The 26,265-nt window shown below is 39.6% G+C and overlaps 4 protein-coding genes across 4 annotated transcripts; 2 read left to right on the forward strand and 2 right to left on the reverse strand.

Annotated features, from left to right (window-relative positions):
- The first annotated feature begins 13 nt into the window (after positions 1–13).
- Positions 14–4,018, forward strand: LOC103975977 (uncharacterized). Its single transcript, XM_009391137.3, has 7 exons — positions 14–368; positions 461–545; positions 1,614–1,722; positions 1,817–1,905; positions 1,990–2,054; positions 2,156–2,234; positions 3,528–4,018. The coding sequence occupies exons 1-7, from the start codon at positions 130–132 to the stop codon at positions 3,663–3,665; spliced, it is 804 nt and encodes a 267-aa protein (XP_009389412.2). The 5' UTR covers positions 14–129; the 3' UTR covers positions 3,666–4,018.
- A 497-nt stretch (positions 4,019–4,515) lies between these two features.
- On the reverse strand, positions 4,516–5,652 carry LOC103975976 (fasciclin-like arabinogalactan protein 9). Its single transcript, XM_009391136.2, has one exon. It carries the CDS (start codon positions 5,526–5,528, stop codon positions 4,797–4,799), a length of 732 nt encoding a protein of 243 aa, XP_009389411.2. The 5' UTR covers positions 5,529–5,652; the 3' UTR covers positions 4,516–4,796.
- A 2,491-nt stretch (positions 5,653–8,143) lies between these two features.
- Positions 8,144–20,932, forward strand: LOC135605604 (uncharacterized). Its single transcript, XM_065095888.1, has 14 exons — positions 8,144–8,596; positions 11,597–11,758; positions 14,145–14,210; positions 14,397–14,540; positions 14,630–14,743; positions 14,840–14,941; positions 15,013–15,198; positions 16,019–16,108; positions 16,190–16,324; positions 17,107–17,229; positions 18,510–18,595; positions 18,838–19,450; positions 19,565–19,642; positions 19,732–20,932. The coding sequence occupies exons 1-14, from the start codon at positions 8,306–8,308 to the stop codon at positions 20,776–20,778; spliced, it is 3,237 nt and encodes a 1,078-aa protein (XP_064951960.1). The 5' UTR covers positions 8,144–8,305; the 3' UTR covers positions 20,779–20,932.
- Positions 20,933–21,845: 913 nt separating this feature from the next.
- LOC135605605 (NAC domain-containing protein 73-like) lies at positions 21,846–25,142 on the reverse strand. Its single transcript, XM_065095889.1, has 3 exons — positions 24,478–25,142; positions 24,087–24,282; positions 21,846–22,653 (listed from the first exon to the last, which is right to left on the reverse strand). The coding sequence occupies exons 1-3, from the start codon at positions 24,559–24,561 to the stop codon at positions 22,076–22,078; spliced, it is 858 nt and encodes a 285-aa protein (XP_064951961.1). The 5' UTR covers positions 24,562–25,142; the 3' UTR covers positions 21,846–22,075.
- Positions 25,143–26,265: the final 1,123 nt, after the last annotated feature.

Raw genomic sequence — 26,265 nt, forward strand, 5'->3', positions numbered from 1 at the left:
GACGTTGTGATGCAGAGTATGCCGACTTTGAGGTTTAGGTTTAGGAGGGTAAATACGTTACATCCATACCTGTTCTCACTCCGAGGTGCGAGAGACGACCGAACGGTCCGATAACGGTAGAAACATCGGATGGGCGGCGGCGGCGCATCGACCGAGACGGCGAACCCCAAGCCCTCGCCCCTCAACCCCAACTGGGCGCAGCTTCAGCAGAAGCTCAAGTCCCGCCGTCCCCCTAAACCCTCCCATTCCGCCGACCCCGGCGCCAGAACCCTAGCGCCATCCGTGTTGGGAAAACGCAAGGAGAGAGCAGAGCCCGCGCTGGAGGCATCTCCATCCGCTTTTCTCTCTCCGACCTCCACTGACTGCAGGTTTTGTTCCTCCTGTCGCTGTTCGAAGAAACATGGTGTCTTTTGCTCTTGCTCTCGGAATTGTTTGTTACGTCCGCTTCCTCGAATTACAGCCTGACGGATGCACTGGCTATGGACTGTGAGATGGTCGGCGTGAGCATCGAGGGGAGTAAGAGCGCTGTTGGAAGGGTCACGCTGGTGCTTAATCTTTACTCTTTGCTTTCTGTCCATTTTTTTTCCTATTTTTGTTTGATTGCTTTGATGACTCCGCCTAGTAGTTCCATGAATTTGATATTAAATAAGGAATCGTGACTTGCAGATAATGACATCATGATGAGTTGATAAACAAAATGTAGATCAGAAATAACTAAGTAATTCTGTAGGATTTCATATCTCAAACAACAATCAAGTTCATTTGACCTGATTCTTCAAATTATTTATGACATAACTCAATGAAAGAATGACTATATATTGCTCTTTCTACTTACAAAGATGATCTTCGGTGAGCAAGTAAGCATAGGAGAGCTCAAACTTTTCCAATGGTCAAATTAATACCATAATACTAAAACACAAGCAAGATCTATCAAACATAAAATATATACAACAAGATCAACATTATGTTTTCCCTAGTTACTTGAGTAGGCTATATGGAATCTTGTTGAACTTTGACAAGGTCAGTGTCACTGGATAATTTCCTCCCTTGGCAAATATAATCTTATTTGATCTAACTTGCATCCTGGTACATTTATAAATTTACTGATAAAGATATAAGTTCAAAAGTTTAGTGAAAATTGCAGATTACCCACTTGTTTTTGAGCTTTATTTGCAATCTGCTTGTTGTTTGAGAAGCATCACTTGGTTCACTAGAGTCTCCTTCCATTTGTTATTCAACCTTGCCATTACCCACCTCACAAAAAAAGGAAAAACAAAACAAAAGACAAAAATATACTCTCCATGTTTTCTGGAAACTTTGCCCTTTTAAAACAAGAGTATGTTTATCCTTTTTGACATACATTTAGTAATAAGACGTGTGAAAAAACAAATGAATAGGTGGACAAAGTGATACATTTCTGTGGGTAAAGTGCAGACGTACCTAAGCATAGGTGAGTAATATGTGATTTTCCAAGAAAAATTATGTCACACCAATGTACAGTTGTACATAAGTGCTGTGTTGAATATACCACTTTTCTACATGGATTTTTGATCTGCCATTATAGTCTCAGAATTGTATTTCATATATAATTATTCTGCTCTGTTCTGTGATAGGTGAATTCATGGGGTAATGTAGTATATGATGAATATGTTCGTCCAATAGAGCGTATTGTTGACTTCCGTACCAAGATCAGTGGCATCCGGCCCAGAAACATGAGAAAAGGTTTGTGTCTAACTATTATGTCTGTTTGCATAGCTGTTCTGGAAGTGGATGAAACTGTCATTCCCTAACATTATTTTTTGTTTAATTATGGCAGCAAAGGAGTTTTGGGCTGTTCAAAAACAAGTGGCTGAATTGATTAAAGGACGAATACTCGTGGGTCATGCTTTGCACAATGACCTTAAGGTTGTGAACAATGTAGACTTGTAATTGTCTATATTAATGTCATATTGTAGAAGGTGACAATCATATATATATTTTCTTTTACAGGTGTTGTTATTGAGTCACCCAAAGAAGGACATAAGGGATACCTCAGAATACGAGCCCTTAAGAAGGTTTGGCTTATTTTGACTTCACAAACATTATCATTATGGAAAAGTACTTTGCAATTATATTTCCAACAATCTCTTCTCTGAAAGAAGAATTATTATATTAGGGGTGGTCAAAAGAGGGCACTGAAGCATCTAGCATCTGAAATTCTTGGTGCTAAGATCCAGGAAAATGAGCACTGTCCTGTGAGTATCAACTATGTTGATAGTTTTTGTAGTGTTTCAGTTTTATCAAGTTGAAATGATTTTTATTCTTCACAAGCTTGGTATAGTTCTAGTAGTTAATTCATCTGTTTAATTGTTTCTAGCTCACTCCGCTTGCCTCAGTGCTTGCAGTCATGCATTGTTGCATCTCTTAGCTTATTGCTTTCATGTACAGTTTCCTGCACCGCTGCATGAGATGATTTGGAATCAGCGCTTGCAATCAGCTTCTGTTGCTGCAAATTTTGATGATTTGGATTTTTTTGCTGATATCAACATACCATAGGATCACATTAGCTGTTATAAGTATCTGAACATTTAGATTGGTTACCATACCTCTGATACTATGAATTGCACGTTTGAGTAAAGCTAGTCACTTTAGGTATGAATTTCTGAAACAGGAACCATTAAGCTATGAGGTTGGGAATAGATCTTCCACTCAATAATTTTAGTCGAAATGGTTTTGGATGCAAGTTTGTTTATATCCTCATACCGAAAATTAGATATAAGATTTTTCTTTATATGGTGTACTTCATATATTAAAATATGAGTTTGTGATGTTTGTCTGATATCTATGATAGCTAAAATTTCATTTATAGTTGAAATGCATTAAAGCAAGATTCTTGTCTTGTACAACTAACATCTATGTTGTTCCCAAGCCAGATATTAATATTACAATCCAAAAAGACAAAATTGGTAATGGATCTAGTTCGTCTTATCTGATTGAGACTTGATCAAAAGTAAAATCTTATCTGAATCTGGCTCGATATACCCCTATGAATTATTGATCTAGCTACTTTCTTGACATTATTGTTTGCTTTGGGATCCCTCCCTGTCCTAGGATCTCAGACGTATTGTACAATCTTGCGTCGATTACTCCAGTTCCAGTTGGCTGTACCTGGTCTTTTGCTGGGATAGGCGAATGGTGCTTAAAGATCACCATGGTGTTGAATCCTAGCTTTCTAGATGGCAGCTAGACAGTATGTCTATAATCAAACCTTGTTGACTGTTTTTTAACTTTTCACAAAGCTGTTGAATCTATCTATTTGCTAGATTCGTGCATTTTTTTATCTGTTATTATGAATTACCATTGTGGCTCCACTAAGAGCACGTTAACATTCTGAGGACTAGGTTATTGTCATTCCCTTATGACACTCTTGGTAAGTTGATGAACAATCTTTGATGAGATTTCGATGTTAGCCTACGACGCATTTATGTACCTGAAAATTTGAGGCTTTTGTAAACTTAACTAATTTGAACTTTGTGAACTTTAACTAGATTGAGGATGCCCGAGCTGCAATGTTTATCTATAACAAATACAAGAAAGCATGGGAGAAGAGCATGAAGAAAAATTTCAAGTTCAAAGAAAAGCTCAACAAACAGAAGAAGAAACAGATGGAGGCAAAAAAAAGCTGATGTTCCAACAACCATTTAATGGAAAGAGAATTTGTTTTCTGCTCATTGGAGTCTCCACACCTGGCCTTATTCACATTCGAGCATGATCCTGAGCGACATATAGTGCAGAATCAGTGATTGTAATTAACTAGATCTCAAACTTCAGAGTTTTGGTGAGAGTCTTGGAATCATATAAAAATGTGAATACCTGGAGATACGTGTAGGTGAATCTGAGAAGAAATAGTTCTTCAAAGTGAGAGCATGGATTTGTTGAGTACGTATGGCCAGTCTTCTTTTTTCACCTATTTGAAGTGGAGTGAATTATGTTTGTTGTGGTTGCCGCAGGCAACTCATCGAGTTCTTTCATTTTATTACTTGTTTATTATTTTGTTGAGTATGTATCATCGATCAACATCACCAACTCATCGAAATTATGTCAGGGCATCCATCATTTTTGTTGAGTCGTCAACGTGATGCATATGAAGCTGACACAGCAGCTACAAAGAAAGCAACTGTGCACCAACAGCTGCCTCTTAGATTTTATTCCTTCGAATACTTTCCCCCAACTAACATAATTAGTTAATATCGGAATTAAAAAATTCACCGTATTTTAAAAGGTTTCGATAAACAACCAAATTACCAAATTGTGTGTAAGATAATAAACTTCTGATAAAAATTATGACTACTTACTTACAAATAAATATAAAAACTTAAATATTCTGTTTTAATGATTGATTGCGTTACGGCTGTTGTCATTATATGAAATACTCAGCCAAATAACGTCCGACAAGTTCTAAACATGGGTTGGTTAGGCGTTATTTCGTTGAAATAGTTCTCGATAATTTACTACACTAATAGCACAAAACAAAACTTAGCCAAGACTTACCTGAGACATTGTGTTCCATTGCATGATTGTTCATTGGATTTACAAGTAGTAGTCAGAATTAGTCTCAGGAATAATACAGCGGACGAAACAAGAACAGCATCAAGCACTAGATCACAAAAACAGAGAAGAAACCATAAGAAAAAAGTGAAGGAAGATGTGGTGCAGGTACGTACAGTAACACCCGCTCATGGCACAGTGAGGGAAGAGCAAGAACGAATGGTTGGAATGGGATGAAACAGAGCACTCTTACCACGTCCAATTCCACCTCAGAATAGATAACCGGCAATGGCTACAAGCCCTCCGCCCACAAGGAGGCTCCATCCGACACCCCTCCCATGCAAGCCAGCTCCGCTGGTCCCTTCCTCCGCGGCTGTCGAATTCCCAGACGGGCTCTTCCCACCGGCCGTCGGGGGCACCGACGCCGGAGGCTTTGGCCCGAAGAGGTCGTACGGCAACAGCACCTTGTCCAGCGAGTACACCGCCAGCTGCTGGGAGTCGTCGAAGATCTTTTTGGCGATGCGGGTGTGGACGATTCCCGTGGAGATGTTCACCTGCATGTTGCTGTCGGTGGTGACGTTGATGGTGTACGCCCCGTGGTTGCCGGACGCCTGGGTGCGCACCGGGTTGCTCGCCGTCTCGAACATGTCCAGGCTGTAGTAGCGCGGCAGGATGTGGTAGAGCACTAGCCCCACCTGGTCCTGCTGGACGAGGGTGTTGAGGGTGCCGGACTTGAGGCTCTTGAAGGCGGCGTCAGTGGGGGCGAAGATGGTGAAGGCGTTGGCCAGGTCGTTGAGCTCCTCGTTGATCTGGATGTCTACCTGGGTTTCGCGGAGGAGGTGGATGAAGGTGTTGTAGTTGGTGCCGTTGACGAGGATGGCGGTGATGTTGAGAGGCTCGGGTGCCGGCTCGGGGGCGGCCGGTTGGGCTCCGTCAAGGGGGGTGGTGAGGGCGAGCAATGCGGCTAAAGTCATCACCATGAGAAGCGGGCAAGTGGCCATGGCGGTGGTGATGTTGATGGTGGCGGTGGTGGAGGTGGAGGAGGAAGACCTTGCCTATTTATGGCTGGAAGCAGGACTGCGGACGGTGGTTGGAATGAGCTGGCTTTTGGAATCCAGTGGAGGAGGGAGTTCTGTAGTCTCCAACCATTTAGATGTGCCATTTAGATGTATTGGAGGTAGAAATGGGTCCCTTTAGGGCCCCCAATGAATCATCATGCTATTCATACATATGGATAAGCAATAACCGGTAGGAAAAGCGTCGTTCTCATTATATTTTCATCATATATATATATATATATATATATTTGTGTGTGTGTGTGAAAATTAAATGTTGTATATGAAAGTTCACCATTGGTAAAATGTCTTATATAAGTAAAAAAAATATAGTGTATGACTCTTTTAGTAGTATCAATTCTACCACAAAAAATATGCTCAAATTAAATGATGCAATTTATGTCAAAAGGATTAATAGAAATAATATTACATTTAAACATTATATAAAAAATTATGACACAAACTCTAATATCCAAGTTACTTACTCAAGAGTTAACTAATCCATCAATTTTATTTGACTTAAATCATCGATTAAAATATTTTAATTTAAAATTAATAATAATATATTTATCATATCTTTATAAGTTAATTCTAATCTTGCTTACTTTCATGTTGAACTAATCTAAATGTTATAATTTTAGTCACTGACTTGGCGTCATCATCAAAGCCTAACATAGTTTAGGTTCAAATCTTAATACAGTACATGAGGTATACTATTTTATCCATGAGGAGTCATTTGATTCTATCCATAAGTAACTTTTTCTTACTCTAACCCTTATACTATTTTCAAATACTAGGTCAAATTTGATATGACCCAAGTATAATAGACTAATTTGTGTTAGAAGGAAGGCATTTGCTTGAGGGTTGGAAAACCCGACCCTTGCTTTACTGAGGTATGGAAGTTGAGAAACTTAACCCTCGCCTTACGTCAAAGCACAAAGATCAAGAAGCTCGACCCTCGCTTTGTTAAAGACGAGATGACGAGGGGCTAAACTCACGACAACTTAAAGAGAGTAAAAAACTCGATTCTTACCTTATGTTGAGGCACGATGGTCGGAAAGCTCGATCCCCGCCTTTGCTTGAGGTGTGGAGGTGGCCATGACCACCCAAGAAGGTTTGGAGACCCGACTCTCGCCTTCGTCCGAGGCATGGAGGTCAAGAAGCTTAACCTTATCAAACCAAGATACGTCTCTTGATAATACGAGGAGCAGGTCGACGATGGATTGCCATCAACAACACTCAAGCATGATGGACTAGATGTATTGAACGAGCTAGACATGCCACTAGATCGACGATAAATCGAAGAGATGCAAGCTTTTGACGTGTCGAATGAACTAGAAGCCACACTTCATATCTCTCTCACAAAAGTCCCAAAGCATGTCTTGGGACGGGACAAATGATAATACGTACACTGTTAGGTTAGCCAATCTTTATTCAATATATGATCACCATGTAGTGTCCATAGTGAAAGGAGAAGACAAAGGCTACCATCCACTTGTCTGCCCACTTAGGCAAGGGTTCAAGACAAGTGATGGTTATAGGTTGCTCTGCTTTTGTTGCCCACATGGACAATAGGTTAAGGGAAGACTATTGGAGATGGTTAGATGTTGTCTCATTGTAAAATATTTCTTAAAATATTATGTCCATTTTCAATGAGGTATAAAAGCTCATCTTTAACATAATGGGAAATATGACTTATCTTTCTTTGACAACTCACGTTTGTATTTATATATCTCGAGTTACTAACGTGGACGTTAAATAAATCATCGGGTTAAGAAACCTCTTTCGATTTTGATCTTTACGTAGAGTACACATCGAATAACCCTATACACATGGATCCGGATTATCTCGATCTAACCAAAACGTCAACGACTTCTTACCTGGCATGCATCTAATATCAATCATCAACCCAAGTCATCAAACCAACTTTTACTTGCTACATGGACATATACTAGATTAATTGATGCAGATCGGTCAGATCAGATTCACTATAGATTCCATTCCATTAACCTACAAGAATCATCATCCGGGTTAGGATGCCAACGAAGATCGTACTACAGTCATTAATTTTTTTTTCCTTTTAAATTGCAGGACAAACCCCATAAATTGTACCATATTTATATTTTATGTTGAATTATGCACTTTGGTTATTAATATTGTATATATAAATCCGTATGGTACGTTCGGTCACATGTCAGCCATCAGAATAAATTGGTTTTAAATCTATGATTTGATGCTATAAATTAGACAGAACTCGGCCCCCTTTTTTGTTATGTTTCCTTTGCACAAGACATATTGAAGCCCGAATTAGCTACTGATGATGTTCATTTGTATTGGATAAAGGCTTTATGTGGGCTGGTAATGGGCCCAATTATAGTGCATACGAAGGCTTCGGTAAAGGGCACGAGAAGGATAGATAGCTGGTATATTCTATATAACGGCTGTTAAAGTGACACGGGACGAATTGGCTGGTATATAATATATAACGGGAGTTATAACGTGTTACTGGCCGAGGTAACCGCCCTAAGCGTGAATAGAACGCGACGGTAAAGTGATATTACCGCTACAACAAGACTTGACCGTCATATTTAAAACATCACGCCGTCTTCACGGTCCCTCCATCACCTCCGTCTTCTTCCTCCCGAAGAAAAGCAGCAGCGACATAGTGAGAGAGAGAGAGAGGAGAGAGAGAGCGAACGCAGAGCGGAGGGCGAAAGAAGAAAATGATGCAGTTGCTCGGCTTCCGCGGGGGATCCACAGCATCCTCCCCTTCGTCGTCGACGGGCAAGGAGATGGTGCCGTCGCCCACATCGGACCCACGAGGCCCTAGCTCGAGTGTCGCTGTCGCCTCGCCGGGGCCCGGACGCCCTCTCCGCCTTGTCTACTGCGATGACAAAGGCAAGTTCCGGATGGACCCGGAGGCTGTCGCCGCCCTTCAGCTCGTCAAGGGCCCTATTGGCGTTGTCTCCGTTTGCGGCCGCGCCCGCCAAGGCAAGAGCTTCATCCTCAACCAGGTGTTCCCTCTGCCCCTCTTGTAGATTGTTGGCTCCTTTGGTTCTTTGCCTTGATGAATTATTTTTTTTCTTCTTTCCTTCCTGAGTCGATTTAGATGGCTATTCGCTCAATAAACGTTGGTAACTTTGATCTCTAAGTGCAAAGTTATCCCGGGAGTGTTCACTTTTTACGGGTTACAGGAGTAGTGACCTATTTATATGTCTCATGTGCAAGCTAGGGTTTGCTAGGGAAATGAAAAACCCTAATTTAAGGGTTGAAGGGGCGTTTTAAATTCTTCGAGCGTCATTCGGATTATTCTTTCAGGTCATATGAAGTCTGTATATGTGATGAACCTGAACAAATCCGATGTTATTTCAGATAGGTAGACCTGTAAATAAGAAGGTACTGGGCATTATAATAGCCAAAAAGGAGGCTCATGAAGACTGTTCAAGCCTCTTCAGATAATCAATTGAATAAAACTGCTGGATGAAAAAGTAAGTTGACCAAGCCAAAGTGGTTTTGTCCCTTGAAGAGCTTTTTCACGCTGAAGATGGCCATTTGGGAACATAGAGAATGGACTTGGGTATTCCATGTTGATATGGTATATTATTCTGTGAGCAACCATAAATTGTGCCAAAATAAAGCTAGTAAGAGTCAGCAAGCTTAGCTGGTAAGGATTTTGTCAAAAAGAAATGCTGACAGAGACTGGGATGAACATTGAAGTGTAACAATAACATCCGAAAAGCAAGTGCTTGTGTTGTATGATGCCATACCTATATAGGCAGCTTCTTAACGTGCAGTATAAACTCTAAATACACATTTATATAATTTCTATGTATGAGTTGATTTAGATTATTACTCTCTATATAGCCTAGTATTATGCTGAAATATTGGTGGAGCTTTAGATTTGTTACATGAAAAATTTGAGGGCTTGTCTGTGAAACAGAAGATAGTGTATACTTAAGTTGTTTTAGGTTGTGAGTTCTCTGGGAGAAAGCTGGAATAAGTTTCTTGGGGATCTGTCATAATCTGTGTACATATCTATTAAAGGCATAGCCTTTAGGCAATTAGAGGAAGGTTCCAGTGGAGGTGGATTAAAGAGACAGACTTGGTCAATGATGTTTGATTTTGCAATTCCCGTATATTGTTGTTTTCATAACTCATCTTCGTTGAAGTTTCTGGTTGAATTTGCATGATTCTAAATATGCAAGGTTATCAAATTTTGGATCTTTTTAATTTGCTATTACTCATTGTATATCAACCAAAAGATGAAGAGTTGTCATTTATTCGTGACTGACATGCATACTTGATCTTGTGGACCAGCATGGTAATAATTTTAAATGAAAGAATGCAAAGATTAAATATGATGAAATTTATAGTTTATAGCAAGGTTCGTAATTTTGTACCATACCGGAGTATTGAGCTCAGCTCGGTATATATATATATATATATAAAGACGACGTCGTCTCATTTTTCTGTCCGCGTGGGGAGAAGAAACCGCAAAAAAGGACGACGAGGAGATGTCGTCGCCTCGTTTCTTCTGCCCGCATGGGGAGAAGAAACGTTGCCTCGACGACACTCGGTTTCTTCTCCCCGCGACGTCGACGAGGCTTCTTCTCCCCGCGCGAATGAGGAGAAGTCGTCGACGACGTCGAGGCCTCGTCGCCTCAGATGAGCAGACGACATTTCATCTGTGGCGTTCGGCGAGGGAGGGTGACGACGGATCGGGATCGTTGAGGGAGAGTGGCGTTGGATCTTCAGGTTCTCTCTTTTTTTCTCCCCTTTCTTTCTTCTCCCTCGGGTAATACCACCCGGTAGCGGGGCGGAAACAGCCCTAATCGGCAGTACTGCCCGGTAGCGGGTGGTCCGTGTACCAGTCTGTTGGCGGACCGGTACGTACCGCCCGATACAGGTGGTATTATTCAAAATTAAAATCATTGGTTTATAGTACATGTGATGATGGTGACTGCGAAGAACCACGATTGAAGTTAGCTAATATTCTTGAGGCTGTGTTATTTGCTTATGCTATAGGGAATTTGTAGGAAAATATCATCTTAACTTGGCCTTCAACTTTGGGTATAATTATGATATTACTTTCAGTTTTTCTGCTTCAACTCAGTAGAGCTAGTTACAAAGTTGTTAATATGTCTGCCCCCCCTACTCAGTGAAATAGACCTTTAATGCATTATTTGATGCTTAAGGGCAGAATTCATAGGTTCCATTGCTCGAGGAAATTTGACCTATTCTTTTTCTTGATAAACTTAGGATTCTCTTCTTGAAAAAATTATCAATTATAAATAATTGGAAAATGGTTAATTGTTATGCGCTCTAGTTTTGGGTGGGTGTGCTGGTTGCCTTGAGAAATATAGGACATGGATCTGGATTCTGAAATACAAATTTTATGCAGACCACTGAGAGATGTTTGTTATTGATTAGATTGGATGTTCTGAAGTTAATAACTTAATGTTCCTTACCTTGCAATAACACTACAAGGACAATGGCTTTAAGGAACTTTGTTTTTCCTCAGTTCTACTCTTTTGTTTATCCTATCATATAAAATTCTTATTGTTTTGTGTTGTAATATGAGCCATCCTCTTCATATTTTATATTACAATGACGGGATTGTTAGTACTCTATACCTTGGATACATTCTGCAGGATATATTCAATTCATATAGTTTGCTTATAACTATATTTTATGCAGGATACATTCTGCAGGATTTATTTTATATTACTTGTTTTATGCTTATAACTAAGCAGCTAAAATAATTCTATCTAATGCCCTAGGCTTTTTGCTAATGCTAATTTAGTTTTTTATAATTCATTTACATTTACAAGGCACCATGTAGGAGTCATGCATAATAAATGAATGAACTGTTTGTTTTTATTTTTGTTGTCTTCTTTTAGTTAATTAATTCTGTTGATGTTTAAATTGATTGTGGTTGCTTCCATTTTTTTTTGGTTTAAATATATAACTTGCATTCGTTTTTGTAAAGAATTAACTTCTCTTTCTTGTGGTAGCTTTTGGGCAGAAGTAGTGGATTTCAAGTAGCTTCAACTCATCGACCGTGTACTAAAGGGCTTTGGATGTGGAGCACACCATTAAAGCGAACTGCTCTTGATGGAACCGAGTACAATCTTTTGCTACTGGACAGTGAAGGAATTGATGCCTATGACCAGACAGTTAGATTTGCTCTTCTTATCTTTTTCTATTGGTTGTTTTTTATTCTAGTTTAACTGTACTGAATTCCAATAAGGAATACAAAATAAAACTTGATTATAATGTCTAATTTTGACCTTAATCCACTACAGTTTTTTAAAGGGTCTTTGCTTGCAGATACCTCTTTCTAATTGGTTAATGACATATTTGCTTCTCCAATACATGTACATACATTCTCAGAGAACTTAACTTATTTACCTTAGTTCCCTTTAATAGAAACTGTTAACCATGGTTCATTGGATTAGGTGATTAGATCAGTATTGGCCAAAGCGTATTTCATGCTAGTCACTTTCTCGGTCTTATTGCTAGAAATTGGTCAGAACTGCAGATATTAGCTGGTTGTAGCTGACTTGTTTATTTCAGAAAGAAAAAATAGAAAAGGACATCCTCTCTTCTATATCCCCACCTCCTTTCTTAACATTCTAGCAAGGAAATTTTAAAAGGGGCATATTGGTTATCTTGATGACAATTGATTAAAATAATAAATAGTTTATGAAAGGTAGCTAACCTCAAGGACATATCCATTACTTTCAGGTATCAGTTGAAAATAGAGAGCAAGGCTTGAAATTTCTGTTGGGTACTGACTCTATTTATTGGTCTGACTAACATGATATTGCTATTGATCCATATCGAGATTCAGTATGGTTTGATACAGATTGTTATGGATCAGACCCTGCCCAGTATCTACACTGGCATGTTTCTTTTTTTTGTCTTAGTTTTTTATTTATTTGTTTTGAAGATCCATAATGGTTCATATATCATTTGAACCTAAGTATAGTTTCTAAAACGTAAACAATGATGCTAATTATGTGCAATATCAATATTTGAACCTGATTATGCAAATCTGATGTAGATCCAATACAAAGGTCGATCCAGATCCAGGGCTTTATGGTTTTGGTAGATGTTGGACTTGGACTTGGTCTAAGAAGCTACCCTTTTTATTTACATCATCTTTTATCTTTTTATAAACTTGTGTTTGTATTTCTAGTGACGTCTCTTTAATTTTTGTGGGATACCAAGTGATGATGTCGTATTTGATAGTCTTTTTATGTGGGGTAATAGGATTTGACCTAGGCCTTTCCTGCACAAATGAACAACGTGTCACGAGAAGTCCCTTGTTGAGGGTCTGTGGTCAGAGGGTCTGACCAGAGTCCTCTCACCTCGTAAGGCTTTAAAAGTGGTAGGATCATCGAAAATGTAATGGGAGGGTTTTTCTCTGACAGCCATGTCGATATCTGATCTAAAGTTACTCTAGAGAGGGTTTTTAATTACTTAGAGAGAGGATAAATATGCAGACAAAAAGAAATAGAGCTTCTTTAACTGTGAGGTCCCCTTTTATAGCTTGTCTTGGCTTGGGTTAGTGTTCCGTTGGGCAAAGAGTTGGTGAACTACAATGGGACACCACACTAGGACAGGGCATATTTCCCTTGTGGCAAACTGATGCCAGTAGTGTAAGGCTGATCCATGGGCCAGCCTCAACCATTTTCATTGGATTCTGATGTGCCTAGTATGATAGCTGTCACCAAGTTTCTCATATTTCAGTTGTTGTTTATCAGATGACTTTTCTTTTTTCTTGATTTTTAATGATATTTTCATTGTCAATTATTAGTTGTTTCATGTTCTTTTCCTATAGACATGGACCTTGTATAAGTAACAAATATATCAATTATTTAATTGTTCTGCTCTCATAATTTGAACATATTTGGCCTATGCTGAACCTGAGATCTGATCCAGACCAATATCTTGTGCCTGATCTAGATCATGATTTGACCTTAATGGATACAGTTAGGTCCAATTGCCTACTTGCCAGGATTGGGTTTAAATTTGTGGTAGCTGATTTTTGACCTGAATGATGCTTGTTATGTAGCATAGAGTTGCATCATAAAAAATGAAGGGTAAAAAGATCCTCTTGTAAATTGGCCAGGAATTAACCTAGGTTTTGACTAGTATTACACATATGGATGGATTGTGACAATGAAGGCACAGGCACATATGAATCCAGTTTGTTGTTGGAATATATATGCAAATTGGTATTTTTTAGGGTTAAATATTGTATTTAAGAGCATATGTTTGGAAGAAAAAAAATCCTATACTGGATTCTCTTTGGTGGATGCCATTTGCATTTGGAGTATCTTCTTGGGACTCAGAGAAACAAACTTGTGGCATAATCTTGATTTTATACATGTAGTGTTGGTTTGACTTAAGGCATCAAATGGGAAGACCCTTACCTGTAAAGCTCATATGCATTTCTTTTCAGTTATATGTGCTTCCTCTTCCTTGTTATGTTCGCTAAAAAAATTGTTTTTTTATATCTACAACTTGTCATATGAATTATTTTCTTTTTGGCAGGGCTCATACAGTACAAAGATATTCTCTTTAGCTGTTCTGTTGTCAAGTCTGTTCATCTACAACCAGGTAAAAATTGTGTTGCGTTGAGCTGTTACTGATTCTTTGCAATGGAATTGGGAATTAGAAATCTTCTTAAGCTTTACATTTGGGCTTGCATAAACTTGTTGTAGTACCTAATGACGTCTTATTAATTGTTGACCAAATATATATTTTATAACACCTGTCCTTTTGTTTTTCTTTTGGTTTCTTTAGATGGGTGGTATTGATGAAGCTGCACTTGATCGTCTATCTCTTGTCACTGAAATGACTAAACATATTCGTGTTAGAGCATCTGGTGGAAGGTCCACGGTATCTGAGCTTGGACAATTTTCTCCAGTATTTGTGTGGTTATTGAGGGTAATTACATCGGTAGATGGCTTTTTTTGTTGTTGCTGTTACTTAGTTTCACCTGTTCTGCTAATTGATCATAAATAAATATTCTGCAGGACTTCTATTTAGATCTTGTAGAGGATAACAGAAAGATCACCCCTCGTGAGTATCTAGAATTAGCCTTAAGGTCTGTGCAAGGTGGTGGGAGAGATATATCAGCTAAGAATGAGGTTCATTGCAATCTCTGACATGTAATCTAATTATATTGATTCACAACATCTTGTAACATGCATTGATAATAAGAAACTAATCATTTTGATTAATAGATTCGGGAGTCTATTCGCACTTTATTCCCTGATAGGGAATGCTTTACGCTTGTGCGGCCACTGAACAATGAAAACGACCTTCAACGTCTTGATCAAATTCCTGTGAGTATTCCTTCCACTTTTTTTTGGACAATTTCAATCTATTTAAAATTCTGATATTGTCTGTTGTGCAGTTAGATAGATTAAGACCTGAATTTAGATCAGGTTTGGATGCATTGTTGAAGTACATTTTCATGCGAACCAGACCAAAACAAGTAGGTGCAACTGTAATGACAGGCCCCATTCTTGCTGGTATTACACAGTCATTCTTGGATGCCATTAACAGTGGTGCTGTGCCTACAATATCTTCTTCATGGCAGGTCAGTTGTTTTGAATATTTATTGTTTTTCAAGTTTCTAGTTACAATATCGCTTGAGTTTAAAAACGATGATTACTAAAAGTCAAGTTTTTCAGGGTACTTTTGAATGTGAAAGACTATATTGACTTGTTTCTTTTTAAGTATTGGGTTCATTGGAACAGCATTAGTGTTGGATTATTCCTTTGCTACAATGGCTATTTCAAATTTTCAATATTTACATATGAAAAAATTTTAATTGATTATACATTTTGTATTTTTAGGTGTCTTTCTTTGTTATATAGTGTGATGACTTTTCCTTGGAAATTTTTTGGCTTTCTTTAGGATCTTTGCTTCTATTGTCCTGCATTGTCACTAGGAAAATCGATATCTCCTCCTAATCTTAGCTGATACAGTACTAGCTGTCTTAGTTGTGAATATTACTATTTGTATCAGCCTATTGATTATTTAATGCAGTCACCTATAATGCAGACATTTAAATGTAGGGAAGGATTAGAGAATCTCACTTCTAATTATCCTTTTGTCTTAAATGTTATGAGTTGAAAATCCAGCTAATTTGATGACTTATCCGGCTCTTAAGGCATTATGTTCAGGGCTTAACAACTTTAGTGCGTGCAGTCCTTTATCTGCAATCTAGATGATTTGCTGATCTTTGTTAGCTGGCATTTTGGCTTTTGGCAGTATCATTAAATGATCTTAATTTTTCACCCACTCTGGGGCTTTCTAGTGTTATAATATGATTAAATGTTTGATACTATAATGATTACAATGATTCAATTGATATGCTGCTTTGATAAGATGTCCATTAATACTTTGTCTTTCAGAGTGTTGAAGAAGCAGAGTGTCGGAAAGCTTACGATTCTGCTGCTGAGATTTATATGTCCTCCTTTGATCGCTCAAAACCGCCAGATGAGGTATAGGTCAATATTTTTTTTAGTTGTTGTCACATACCACTTCATTTTAGTTTCAGTTGCACTGATTCATAATTACTTTAGACTGTTCTAAGAGAAACACATCAAGAAGCTGTTGAAAAGGCTCTCAATGCATTCAATTCTGGTGCTATTGGGAGTGGATTAGCGCGTCAGAATTATGAGAAGCTTCTCCAGAATTTCTTTAAAAAGGCCTTTGAGGTGAGCTCTAATTTCACATTTTGGAAATTGTTGGTTCCTAAATAGATTAGACTGTCACAACTATCACTATTATCATCCTATATTTCATTTTTATTTTCAATGTATTTCTCATCCAGAGTTTTTCTTTTTGCTAGTTCTGCATGTTCCATGACATGTGCCTGCTTGAAATTTCCTCTTTTTTATTTGGCTTGAACTTACGACCGAGTAATATTCAGAAATAGATCAAAATTTTTTCATGAAGTTATGATCTTGTACTAAAATAAACTTGTTACTGGTGCTACTCTCTAGTCTGTGGGAATGGTATGAAGTTCAATTGGATTATTATGTAGCGTCACCATGTGTAGCTCATGAATTGGCAATACATTCAGAGTAAAAGGAAGAAATGCATCAAACAGTCATTCCCAACTGCCATCTCATTTCTTTTCTCCTATTCTTTGTCGTAATGCTTCATGGTCTGAGGAGCTAATGTGAAAATTACAAGTATATGTTGACGTTAATATATCCCTGCTGATTTAGTCATGATGGATGGGATATCCTGTTAATTGATCGTCACAAGGGAAATTTTGCATCCAACTGCAGCTTACATTTTTAAGCAATCAGAGCATTTAAAGTTTCATTTTATTTGTTGTTTAGTTTAGAGCTTGCAAGGATGACTTCTGCTCATGATAATAATGCCAATCTTGGGAAGCTTTCAAGTGGATGTTTTGCACAAGTAACTTTTGGGCTGTCCGATAACTGTGTAGCCTAGGATATTGCTGATTGTATCTATACTGCTTGCGCAGGACTACAAAAGAACAGCTCTTTTGGAGGCAGATTTGCATTGCTCTAAAGTAATCCAGGGCATGGAGACGAAGTTGCGAGCAGCTTGTCATGCTCCTGATGCAAAACTTGATGATGTGATTCAGGTAAGGCACTGTTTGTCAGAGAACATGTATAGGCTTATGATGCTGAAGCAAGGGACAGCATACCAAAACATGTAGAGTGCATTGCAGCATGGCTTAAATCATTACATGTGTTTTATCATCGGCATAATCACTATTCTTTCCGTTATCATTGCCTGTCATTACTGTGTCAGTGGTTTTGTTGGACATGTAGACCTTTTGCCCCTTTTCTATTCAGTTTTATCTATGCATTTGGGTTTATCTGCTGGTACACAGGTCCTCTTTTTTGCACCAGCTATTAGTCTGGGTTATTGGCTTTGTGGATAATGAATACTTATTGTCATGCTTGTTCAATCTCTTGATGGCTCTCACATTGATAATAGTTGAGGTCATCACTTGTGAAGTTCTATCTATGCATTTGGATATATCTGCTGGAACACAGGTGTTCTCTTTTTTGTACCAGCTATTAGTCTGGGTTATTGGCTCTGTTGGTGGTGAATACTTGTTGTCATGCTTGTTCAATCTCTTGATAACTCTTGCATTGATAATAGTTGAGGTCATCACTTGTGAAGTTTATGCTGGAATCTTTCACTATGTATGGTTGCCGATTCTACTGATCTGGCATCTTTCTTTTGGTATTCATTGTAGTTTTATGTTGGCTTATATGTACTTTTCTTTGAATCTTGTCATTTAGAAGATATGGACATGAGACTCGGTTGCATGTAGTTTATCCATGTCCAAACATGTTTTTTACGTAAATGCAAACCATCAATAAGTCGTGGCTCCATGGAGTTTTTTATTTTCTTTGTTTTTTATTTGCTTAATAACTTGTTTCATTATTTGACTAGAGGCCCATTATTGGTCTTAATTATATCAACAAACTTTTGCAAAACACAAATGCTTCAGATTGTTAGTCCTATTAGTATTAGACATGTCAGCTAATATACCTGGAAGATGCTTCTTGGAAATGTGTTGGATACTTTCAAGAAATATCTATTTTTTAAGAAATATTAAATGTTTTTAGTATAGAATCTTGAACCTCCAACAGCAAGAATTTTAGCGTGTGAACTCTCTCTCTCTCTCTCTCTCTCTCTCTCTCTCTCTCTTTTGCCTTATTTTAAGTATTTCTATTCTGGTGGTTTTTCAAAAATATATGTTGGTGCATCCATATTGTGTCATATTCAGTATCCATGATCATGCTTCAAAGGCTTTAAACATGCTCTGGATTGATGCCTTTCTTATTGCTTAACTTTCCTTTTATCTTTAAACATAATATGAGATGAGAGGCTTCAATGTCACTGCAGCTCTTGGGCAGTTTGCTAGTTGGCTTCGAGTCATCTACTCATGGTCCAGGGAAGTGGAAAAAGTTGGCTGCCATCCTGCAACAAAGGTTTGTCTTTTTCTCTGTTTCTCTTACAGTTAGGTAGGTACCAAAAATCTGATTCCATCAGGCTGCTGAACCAATGTTTTCTTACTTTTAATTGTATGAATATCTTTTGAGGTCCGCATATAATGACCTTGACATGATTTATTATCTTCTGGTTGATCAAAGTTCCAAGATTGGTTGAGATTATCGGTGCTAAAAGAGAAAAAAAAAACTATTCTGTCATTGAACCTTTTTTCTTTCTGCAGTTTGCAGGGACCAATTTTGGACTTATTCAGAAGGCAATTAAATTGTGTTGAATCAGAAAGGAACTCACTGAAGTCTAGATGCAGCTTAAGTGAGGACAAACTGGATTTGCTTAAGAAGCAACTTGAGGCAAATGAAAAGCACAGATCTGAATATTTAAAACGCTATGAGGAAGCTATCAGTGACAAGGAAAAAATATCCAAAGATTACACTGGTCGGATTGCTGATCTGCAGAGCAAATATAGCAAATTAGAGGAACGCTGCTTGAGTTTGTCAAATGCTTTGGAACTTGCTAGACGTGAATCCTCTGATTGGAAAAATAAATACAATGGGAGCAGCATAGAGCTAAAGGCTGAGGAAGACAAGTTCAAAGCTCAAGTTGCAGCTTTGCAGGCCAGAATAGGTGCTGCTGAAGGAAGGTTAACTGCTGTTCGTGAACAGGCAGCATCTGCTCAGGAAGAGGCATTAGAGTGGAAGCGGAAATATGATGTAGCAGTTGGAGATGCTAAAACTGCTTTGGAGAGGGCAGCAGTTGCACAGGAACGCACAAATAAGAAGGTACAAGCCAGAGAAGATACTTTAAGAGCAGAATTTGCTGAGCAACTAGCAAAGAAGGTAAACTTTCTCTTTGCTTATGTACATATATGTCTTCCAGTAGGTATATGTAATATGTATCCATAAGGTTTTCATCTGTATGTTTTCACAAATACCTTTTTGTTGACTAAACAGGATGAAGAAATCAGAAACTTGACTGCAAAAATCGACCATTCTGAGAAGCAAGCAAATACTTTGGTCCTGAGAACGGAGGTATCACCTAAGAGTACTTTGAAAAATTCTGATAGATGCTAGAACATTGTGATTGTGCTGTGCTAAAGGAAGGTCATTTTTAATTGCAGGCTGCCGAGGCAGAACTGAAAAGCCGCGAATCAGAGTCTTCGGTTTTGAAAGAAGAAATCCGACATTTACTTGAAAATTTAGAGTCTGTTAAAACCATGGCTCAGTCACATGAGAGACAAGTCAAAATTCTAGAGCAAGAAAAGAACCATCTTCAGGAGAAATATCTCACTGAATGTAAGAAATTTGATGAAACAGATAAGAGGTGCAAGGATGCTGAAAGGGATGCAAGGAAAGCAACCGAGTTGGCTGATGTAGCTCATTCAGAGGTCGTAGCAGCTCAGAAAGAAAAGAGTGAATTTCAAAGGTTGGCAATGGAAAGATTGGCACTAATTGAAAAAGCTGAGAGACGGGTTGAGAACCTGGAAAGAGACAGGAACAAGCTGATTGATGAAATTGAGGGGCTTCGTCAATCAGAAATTTATGCGATTGACAAGGCTGCGTTACTTGAGTCAAGAGTCCAAGAGCGAGAAAAAGAAATAGAGGAGATGTTGAGTCAGAACAATGAGCAGAGGTCCAACACAGTCCAGGTTCTTGAGAGTCTTCTGGCAACCGAGCGAGCAGCTCGTGCAGAGGCTAATAACAGGGCGGAGTCCTTATCCTTGCAGCTACAAGTAACTCAAGGCAAACTAGATTCTCTCCAACAGGAGTTGACATCTGTTCGGCTCAATGAAACTGCACTTGATGCCAAGTTGAGGAATTCTCGGGGGAAACGCCCGAGAGTGGATGACAACATTGGTACGGAGTCGGTCCATGACATGGACATCGACGAAGAGGTTGCCAAGGGTAGAAAGCGGTCCAAGAGTACCACAAGCCCGTTCAACTATGCTCGGTCCGAAGATGGTGGTTCGATCTTTAGAGGGGAAGAAGATAACAATCCGAGTCAGGGAAATCAAGAATCCGAGACTGAAGATTATAAAAGGTTTACGGTGGTGAAACTCAAACAAGAGCTTACCAAGCATGGATTTGGCGCACAACTGCTGGAGCTGAGGAATCCCAACAAGAAGGATATTCTTGCATTGTATGAGAAGCATGTCATCCATAAGTAGTAGCTGTTTTTAACACTGGATGTATCTCTAAACGTACTTAACTTAGGCAGTCTCTCAGGTGGCGTGTGTGGGTCATGAATAGTTAGTTGTGTTGCTCTTTGGTTTCTGTAACGTGCATCTTAAGCTTTTATGATGCATGCATCAATTCTTTTGAGGAAGGTGTGTACATTCAAATCACGTTGCTTCCCTCGTCTTGTGTGCGTGACTGTATCGTGCCATGTCTGTGTGTGTTGATGAGTGTGTGTGTGTGTGTGCCGGTTTTCCACTTTACCATGCGTTTGTAGTGCGTGTGAGCCATCTGTCCTATTTGGAGTCATGAGATACACATGGATTTGTTGGAAATTAGATGTGGTAAAGTAAGTAAATGATTGTCTACCATCTGCTTCTGACGCCATGAAGGAATTTATGACATCTTCTTCTTCTTTATTATGGGTCCACGTCCATAAGAGTTGCTCGATAGCACTTGATTTGCTCTTCATTCTCCTTGTTTCATATTATTCCTCGATTCATAGTTCTTGCTTCTTGGCTTCTTCTCGATGACGCGGACAGCGACATGTATTGTATTTTATGGCTTATGCAACCCAATAATCAAAAAGTTATATGTTATGGCACGACAGATGGATCCAAGACTTGTTAAATAAGCTTCGCATATTTTAATGACAAATCCACCCACGCAAATCACAAGATTTCAATTGTCATGTAGCTTTTTCCTTTAATGAAATATTCGCCTATTCATTATGGGGGTTCGACATGTGATGTGGTGTGTCACGTTGATCGAAATATTCTTCCAAGTATTTTAGTGTACGTGTCGATCACATCACATATTCTGCCGAAGATAGGAGGACCAAAGGCTCCTAACGAACGTACGTCAGTCGGATCGTAACCAAGTCGAACTGATCGCCTGCCACCGGCATGGATACTGCTGCTTCGCAAAGTTCTGTGATATCTATCTTTGCATAAGCTGGAGAAATCTCATACGGTAATCATCAAATCATGGTTACGAAAGAAGAAGAAGAAGAAGAAGCAAAAGAGAACACCACTGATCCTTGTTGTGAATAAAGCAGTCATACGCGCCACCAAAGGTTGGCCACCGTCATTTTTATTCAATGGGTTTCAGCTGAACAACTTTGTCGGATGAATCGAATCTACATAGCCCTGAATTGTTAAGTTCTGTCGTGCTAACTGTGAAGTTTCCACATCATCATCACAGAATGCACGGTTGAATGGATGGATCTACATGGAGTCTTCCATCTCCTAAAATTAATCGAGGACGAATCCTCGTCTACTCCACTCGTGTTCAGGAAAGGAAGGGAGGAGGAGCCCCGGTGGCATGCATGGTGGGAAAGCTTGGAAATAGATGGGGCGAGCTAACTCGGTCTTGGCCACCTTGGGTGTAGGCCATCAGCGAGGGCGTGTAATAGCCACCGCCGTTTCCATCCCTCACCGCATTGCCATCGTCGTCCTCGTTGTCCTCCTCGTCCTCATCCTCGTCCGCCACCAGACCCTTGAGTTTGGTCTGAAATGTATCCTTGAGTGCCGAGCCACACTGCCGAGGCTGCGTCTGGAAGAAGATCTTGGACACCACCAGCTCTCCGTCCTTCTCTTCTTCGTCGAAGCCCAAGTGGTACTGATGCATTATCCAGTTTGTCTTCTCGGGCTTCCGCTGCTTGCCGTAGTTGGTGTAGAGAACGAGGATCTTCTTGTACCCCTTCAGATCACCACCTGCGAACACCGGCCTCGTCTTCCCGGTCTTATGCCACCGCGTCTCGCTTCCATGCACGTCGGTGTGCACCTTTCGCCTCTTCCTCGTCCCCGTCGTGTATGCTCTGGAAGGGCGATGGAAGAAGTGTCGAACCAGCCCATCGCTTCGCACGCCTGGATATCATCGCAGGAAGAGAAATGCCATGATACGACGATGGACAAAGCTTAGCACAATAATTCATGCATCGAAACTTCGACTCTTGAAAATATGTATGTTATTTAATCGACCAGTAAGGATAAATTCCTTTTTAAATGATAAGTAAGGAAGACGAAAATTTGAACTTTCAAGTGAGTGTGAAGTTACAACTACAAAGTCAAGTCAGTCTTATGTTGCTTAGAGGCTACACTACAAAAAATTTCATTATGCTTTAGTATAGCCTTTTCTTAATTTTTTAGAATACCAATAAATATTTTATGAAATTTCAAATGGTTGGGGAAAAATATTATTAGCATTCTTGTCAATCCAACGTGATTATGATCCATATGCACAGAGTAGTCCGAGATGGAAAGCAACTCCTTTAGAAATGAAAATACCGTGCTCTTAAGGTGTTACCTGTACAAAGACTGAAGTTGGAAGAGGCTTTCCGAGTTGATCTCTCCGACACTCAAGTTAGTCTTAAGGTCAACTTTTGTAACCTCACAAAAGTTAACCTCAGGACTAACTTGAGCATCGATGGGATCGACTCGGGAAGTGTCTCCCGACTTCGATCTTTATATAAGTAATACCTCATAAGCACGATGTTTTCATCTCAGATGGAGGTGCTTTCCATCTCGAATAACTATGTTCATGTGGATCAAGGCCATATTTTCCCATAACACAAACTATATTCTCCTGGTCTATACAATTGCAAAGTATACATGAATACATAAAATTTCCATCTGTTGCCAATTTTTTGACTGAGTTGGATAACAATAACTAGAATCTGAAAACTGCAGTCAAATAGAAACAAGATCTTTTCTTGCACCTCATGAGAGAGAGAGAGAGAGAGAGAGAGCAGACCAAGTGACTCTCAGTAGAAAATACGTATATATGGACTTGACTGACGTTTATTTTGATTCATGACGATGACAAAAATGGAGTTGTATTGTTGGCTCTATTGAACAGTCTAATAAAGCCACAAAAATGTATATTTGTTGTAGTCATCTACTAAAATAAATGTCATCGACCAACATGATTAACAACAGTGGTAAATTGTCAATCGAGACATAAAGATGAGTATTTATTTTGAGTAGCAAAAATCATGATGTACTACTAATTAAGATTCTTCTTGGACGTAGGAAGTTTCAGAGCGTTCCTTCATGTGCAAAACACAAAGCATAAATGACTTGTGTGCTCTGGTCGAGCAACGATGATAATTGTGAGGCGGCAATTTTATGACGCAAAACCTACGTTGATGTTAATGCATGCAACCCTACGTACATGAACACCGTTAGATTATGCTGCGAAGCCATGTACGTATGCTATCGGGCGCAAGAATCATGTCATAGATGGATGGTCTCAAGAGATGGAGGAGGGCGATTAAAGAATCGATCCATGATTCAATTACCAGGGAGCTTCTCGGGGTGTGTGTAGCAGATGCCGTCTTCTCCTTCGATCGTAGGGATGAAGTCGTCGATGAGGGGGTGAAGCCTCTGGGGATCTGACCTCGCCTTGCCCTCCAAGTGTTGGAGCAGCTCTTGGTCGGTGGGATCAAACTTAACGCCTGCAGGCAACCCGAGAAAGTCTTGCATGGAGGGAGCAACCTGAATACATCGATTCATAGATTTCATGATCGTGTTAGGTCTTCCCCTACACAACAAGTTCTGGCATTTGCCTTCGACATGAGATGAAGAAGGTGACACGTAAACTTTGTTCGTATGATCTAACCATGCACCTGTTTCTTGGTAGAAATTACGGAATAATCTTTAACTTGTAGAGAGAGAGAGAGAGAGAGAGACCTGGCGTTGATACTGAATGGGATAGCCGCAGGAGGGGCATGTCCGAATCGTGTTCTCGTGCGACTTCTTGCTGATGGATACCATGGCAGAAAACTCGTGGTGTCCGACGCTAAGCGATGGTTGTCTTGTTCTCCATCACCTCCTCTCCTGTGTTTCTCTTATCCAGATCAATAGGAACGATAACCAGAGGCGCTGAGGAAGAGGAAAGAGGAGAGAGAAGAAAAAAGGGGGGGAAAAAATGGAAAAGGAAAAGAAGAAAGAAGCTTGTCCCTCTTAAAGCTATTGGAGCTCTCGTCCCCCCCCCCCCGCCCCCCACCTCAGTCTCTCCTTGAGATCGAAGAGAAGGAATAGAATTGTCCTCGACTTTTGTTCATCACCCAAGTGCAGCAAAGGAGAAGAGAAGACGGACCCTCCAATGGTCTCTCTGCTGCTTCCTCCGGACAACAAAGGGGAAAAGGAAAAGACAAAAAAAAACAAGGCAATTTGTAGAGATAGAGGGAGAGATGCCTCAGCAAGCAAGCTTAGGTTGCTTGTCCCTTAAGCTTCACCTTGCTATATATGCTTATCACTCGCATGTTTATCCTCAACAGGATGATAAAGAAAAGAAAATAGAGAATAACAAGGCATACATCTCTCCAACTGCTACTCAATAAGCCTTTGGCTGAACCCCACAGAGAAGATGGCGAGAAAATAGAAGGAAGAAAGTTATAGGACAAAAGGAGCGATTGGGTTGAGTGGCGATGGGGCAACCTGATTCGCATGAGACGTCTCACCTCCCTGACTGGGATAGTTAGACAGAGAGAGGCGGAGGTCGAAGGTGATCATCATCTCCTTTTAGCTCCGAGGTCAACCTAGAGTGCCTTCCAAGCCATATACCGAGCACTTACCCATTTGCATTATCCACTATCTCTCCCTCTCTCACCATCTTCCTGATCTCCCTCTTCAACCAAAGCACGCATTACGTACTGTGCAGCATAAATGTGATATTTCTACCGACCAAAAACTACATACACATTGCATCATATCTGCAGTACCAACGTGATTCTTCTCTCTCTCTCTCTCTCTCTCTCTCTCTCTTCAATGAAAACACACATTCGCGTTTTCTGCAGTAACGCATTCGAGAGTTAATGCTGTAAATGCATGGGATCGGAAAGCATAAGGTGAGGTGAATCAGAGTCGACGTGATCTCTGCGTAGATGAACATGGGATCGAGCAACAATGAGGGTGCGGTGAATCCTGGAGATTCTGGGGGCGTAAAGGAGGCGTGAAGGATACTATTAATGTCCGAAAGCAGGAGGTGAGGTGGGTCTTCTTGTCTGTGGAGTCTCGTGGTTGCGATTGGTGGAATGACTGTTGTGGCTTGGAGACAAAGCGATCCATCCCACCCATCCATCCATCCATCCTCCTATGTTTGTTAGCCCGTTCGAAGGTAAGGCTACAACAGATGAGGCTAATATTAGCTTGCTGTGGGCTCTTAGGACCTCGGACCTTTGGAGAGAACACGCTTGAAACATCAAAGCTTTCCTGGAGAGAGAAGCTTGCATGAACAGTGAGGGATGTCACATATCTCTCTGTCTACCTCCACATTAATGAATATATATATATATATATATATATATATATATATATATATATATATATATATATATATATATATATATATATATATATATATTTGAAACCATGGCATGATTCTTGTTTACATTCGATGTAAGATTATGTGTGTTATAATTATCTTTTCTTTTGTTTCATTCAAAAGCTCAGTAAATTATAGTTTCAATTAAACAA

The sequence above is a fragment of the Musa acuminata genome, chromosome BXJ2-2 (assembly GCF_036884655.1).
Source record: "Musa acuminata AAA Group cultivar baxijiao chromosome BXJ2-2, Cavendish_Baxijiao_AAA, whole genome shotgun sequence".
NCBI lineage: Eukaryota > Viridiplantae > Streptophyta > Magnoliopsida > Zingiberales > Musaceae > Musa > Musa acuminata.

Coding starts and splice junctions, on each gene's coding strand:
- LOC103975977 (XM_009391137.3), top strand. CDS start 130: ATGGGCGGCGGCGGCGCATCGACCGAGACGGCGAACCCCAAGCCCTCG. Junction 1,723..1,816: donor GCCCAGAAACATGAGAAAAG/GTTTGTGTCTAA, acceptor TAATTATGGCAG/CAAAGGAGTTTTGGGCTGTT. Junction 1,906..1,989: donor CTTTGCACAATGACCTTAAG/GTTGTGAACAAT, acceptor TTTCTTTTACAG/GTGTTGTTATTGAGTCACCC.
- LOC103975976 (XM_009391136.2), bottom strand. CDS start 5,528: ATGGCCACTTGCCCGCTTCTCATGGTGATGACTTTAGCCGCATTGCTC.
- LOC135605604 (XM_065095888.1), top strand. CDS start 8,306: ATGATGCAGTTGCTCGGCTTCCGCGGGGGATCCACAGCATCCTCCCCT. Junction 16,109..16,189: donor GCTCAAAACCGCCAGATGAG/GTATAGGTCAAT, acceptor TAATTACTTTAG/ACTGTTCTAAGAGAAACACA. Junction 19,451..19,564: donor CTGAGCAACTAGCAAAGAAG/GTAAACTTTCTC, acceptor TTGACTAAACAG/GATGAAGAAATCAGAAACTT.
- LOC135605605 (XM_065095889.1), bottom strand. CDS start 24,561: ATGGTATCCATCAGCAAGAAGTCGCACGAGAACACGATTCGGACATGC. Junction 24,283..24,477: donor CCATTCAGTATCAACGCCAG/GTCTCTCTCTCT, acceptor CGATGTATTCAG/GTTGCTCCCTCCATGCAAGA. Junction 22,654..24,086: donor ACACCCCGAGAAGCTCCCTG/GTAATTGAATCA, acceptor GATGATATCCAG/GCGTGCGAAGCGATGGGCTG.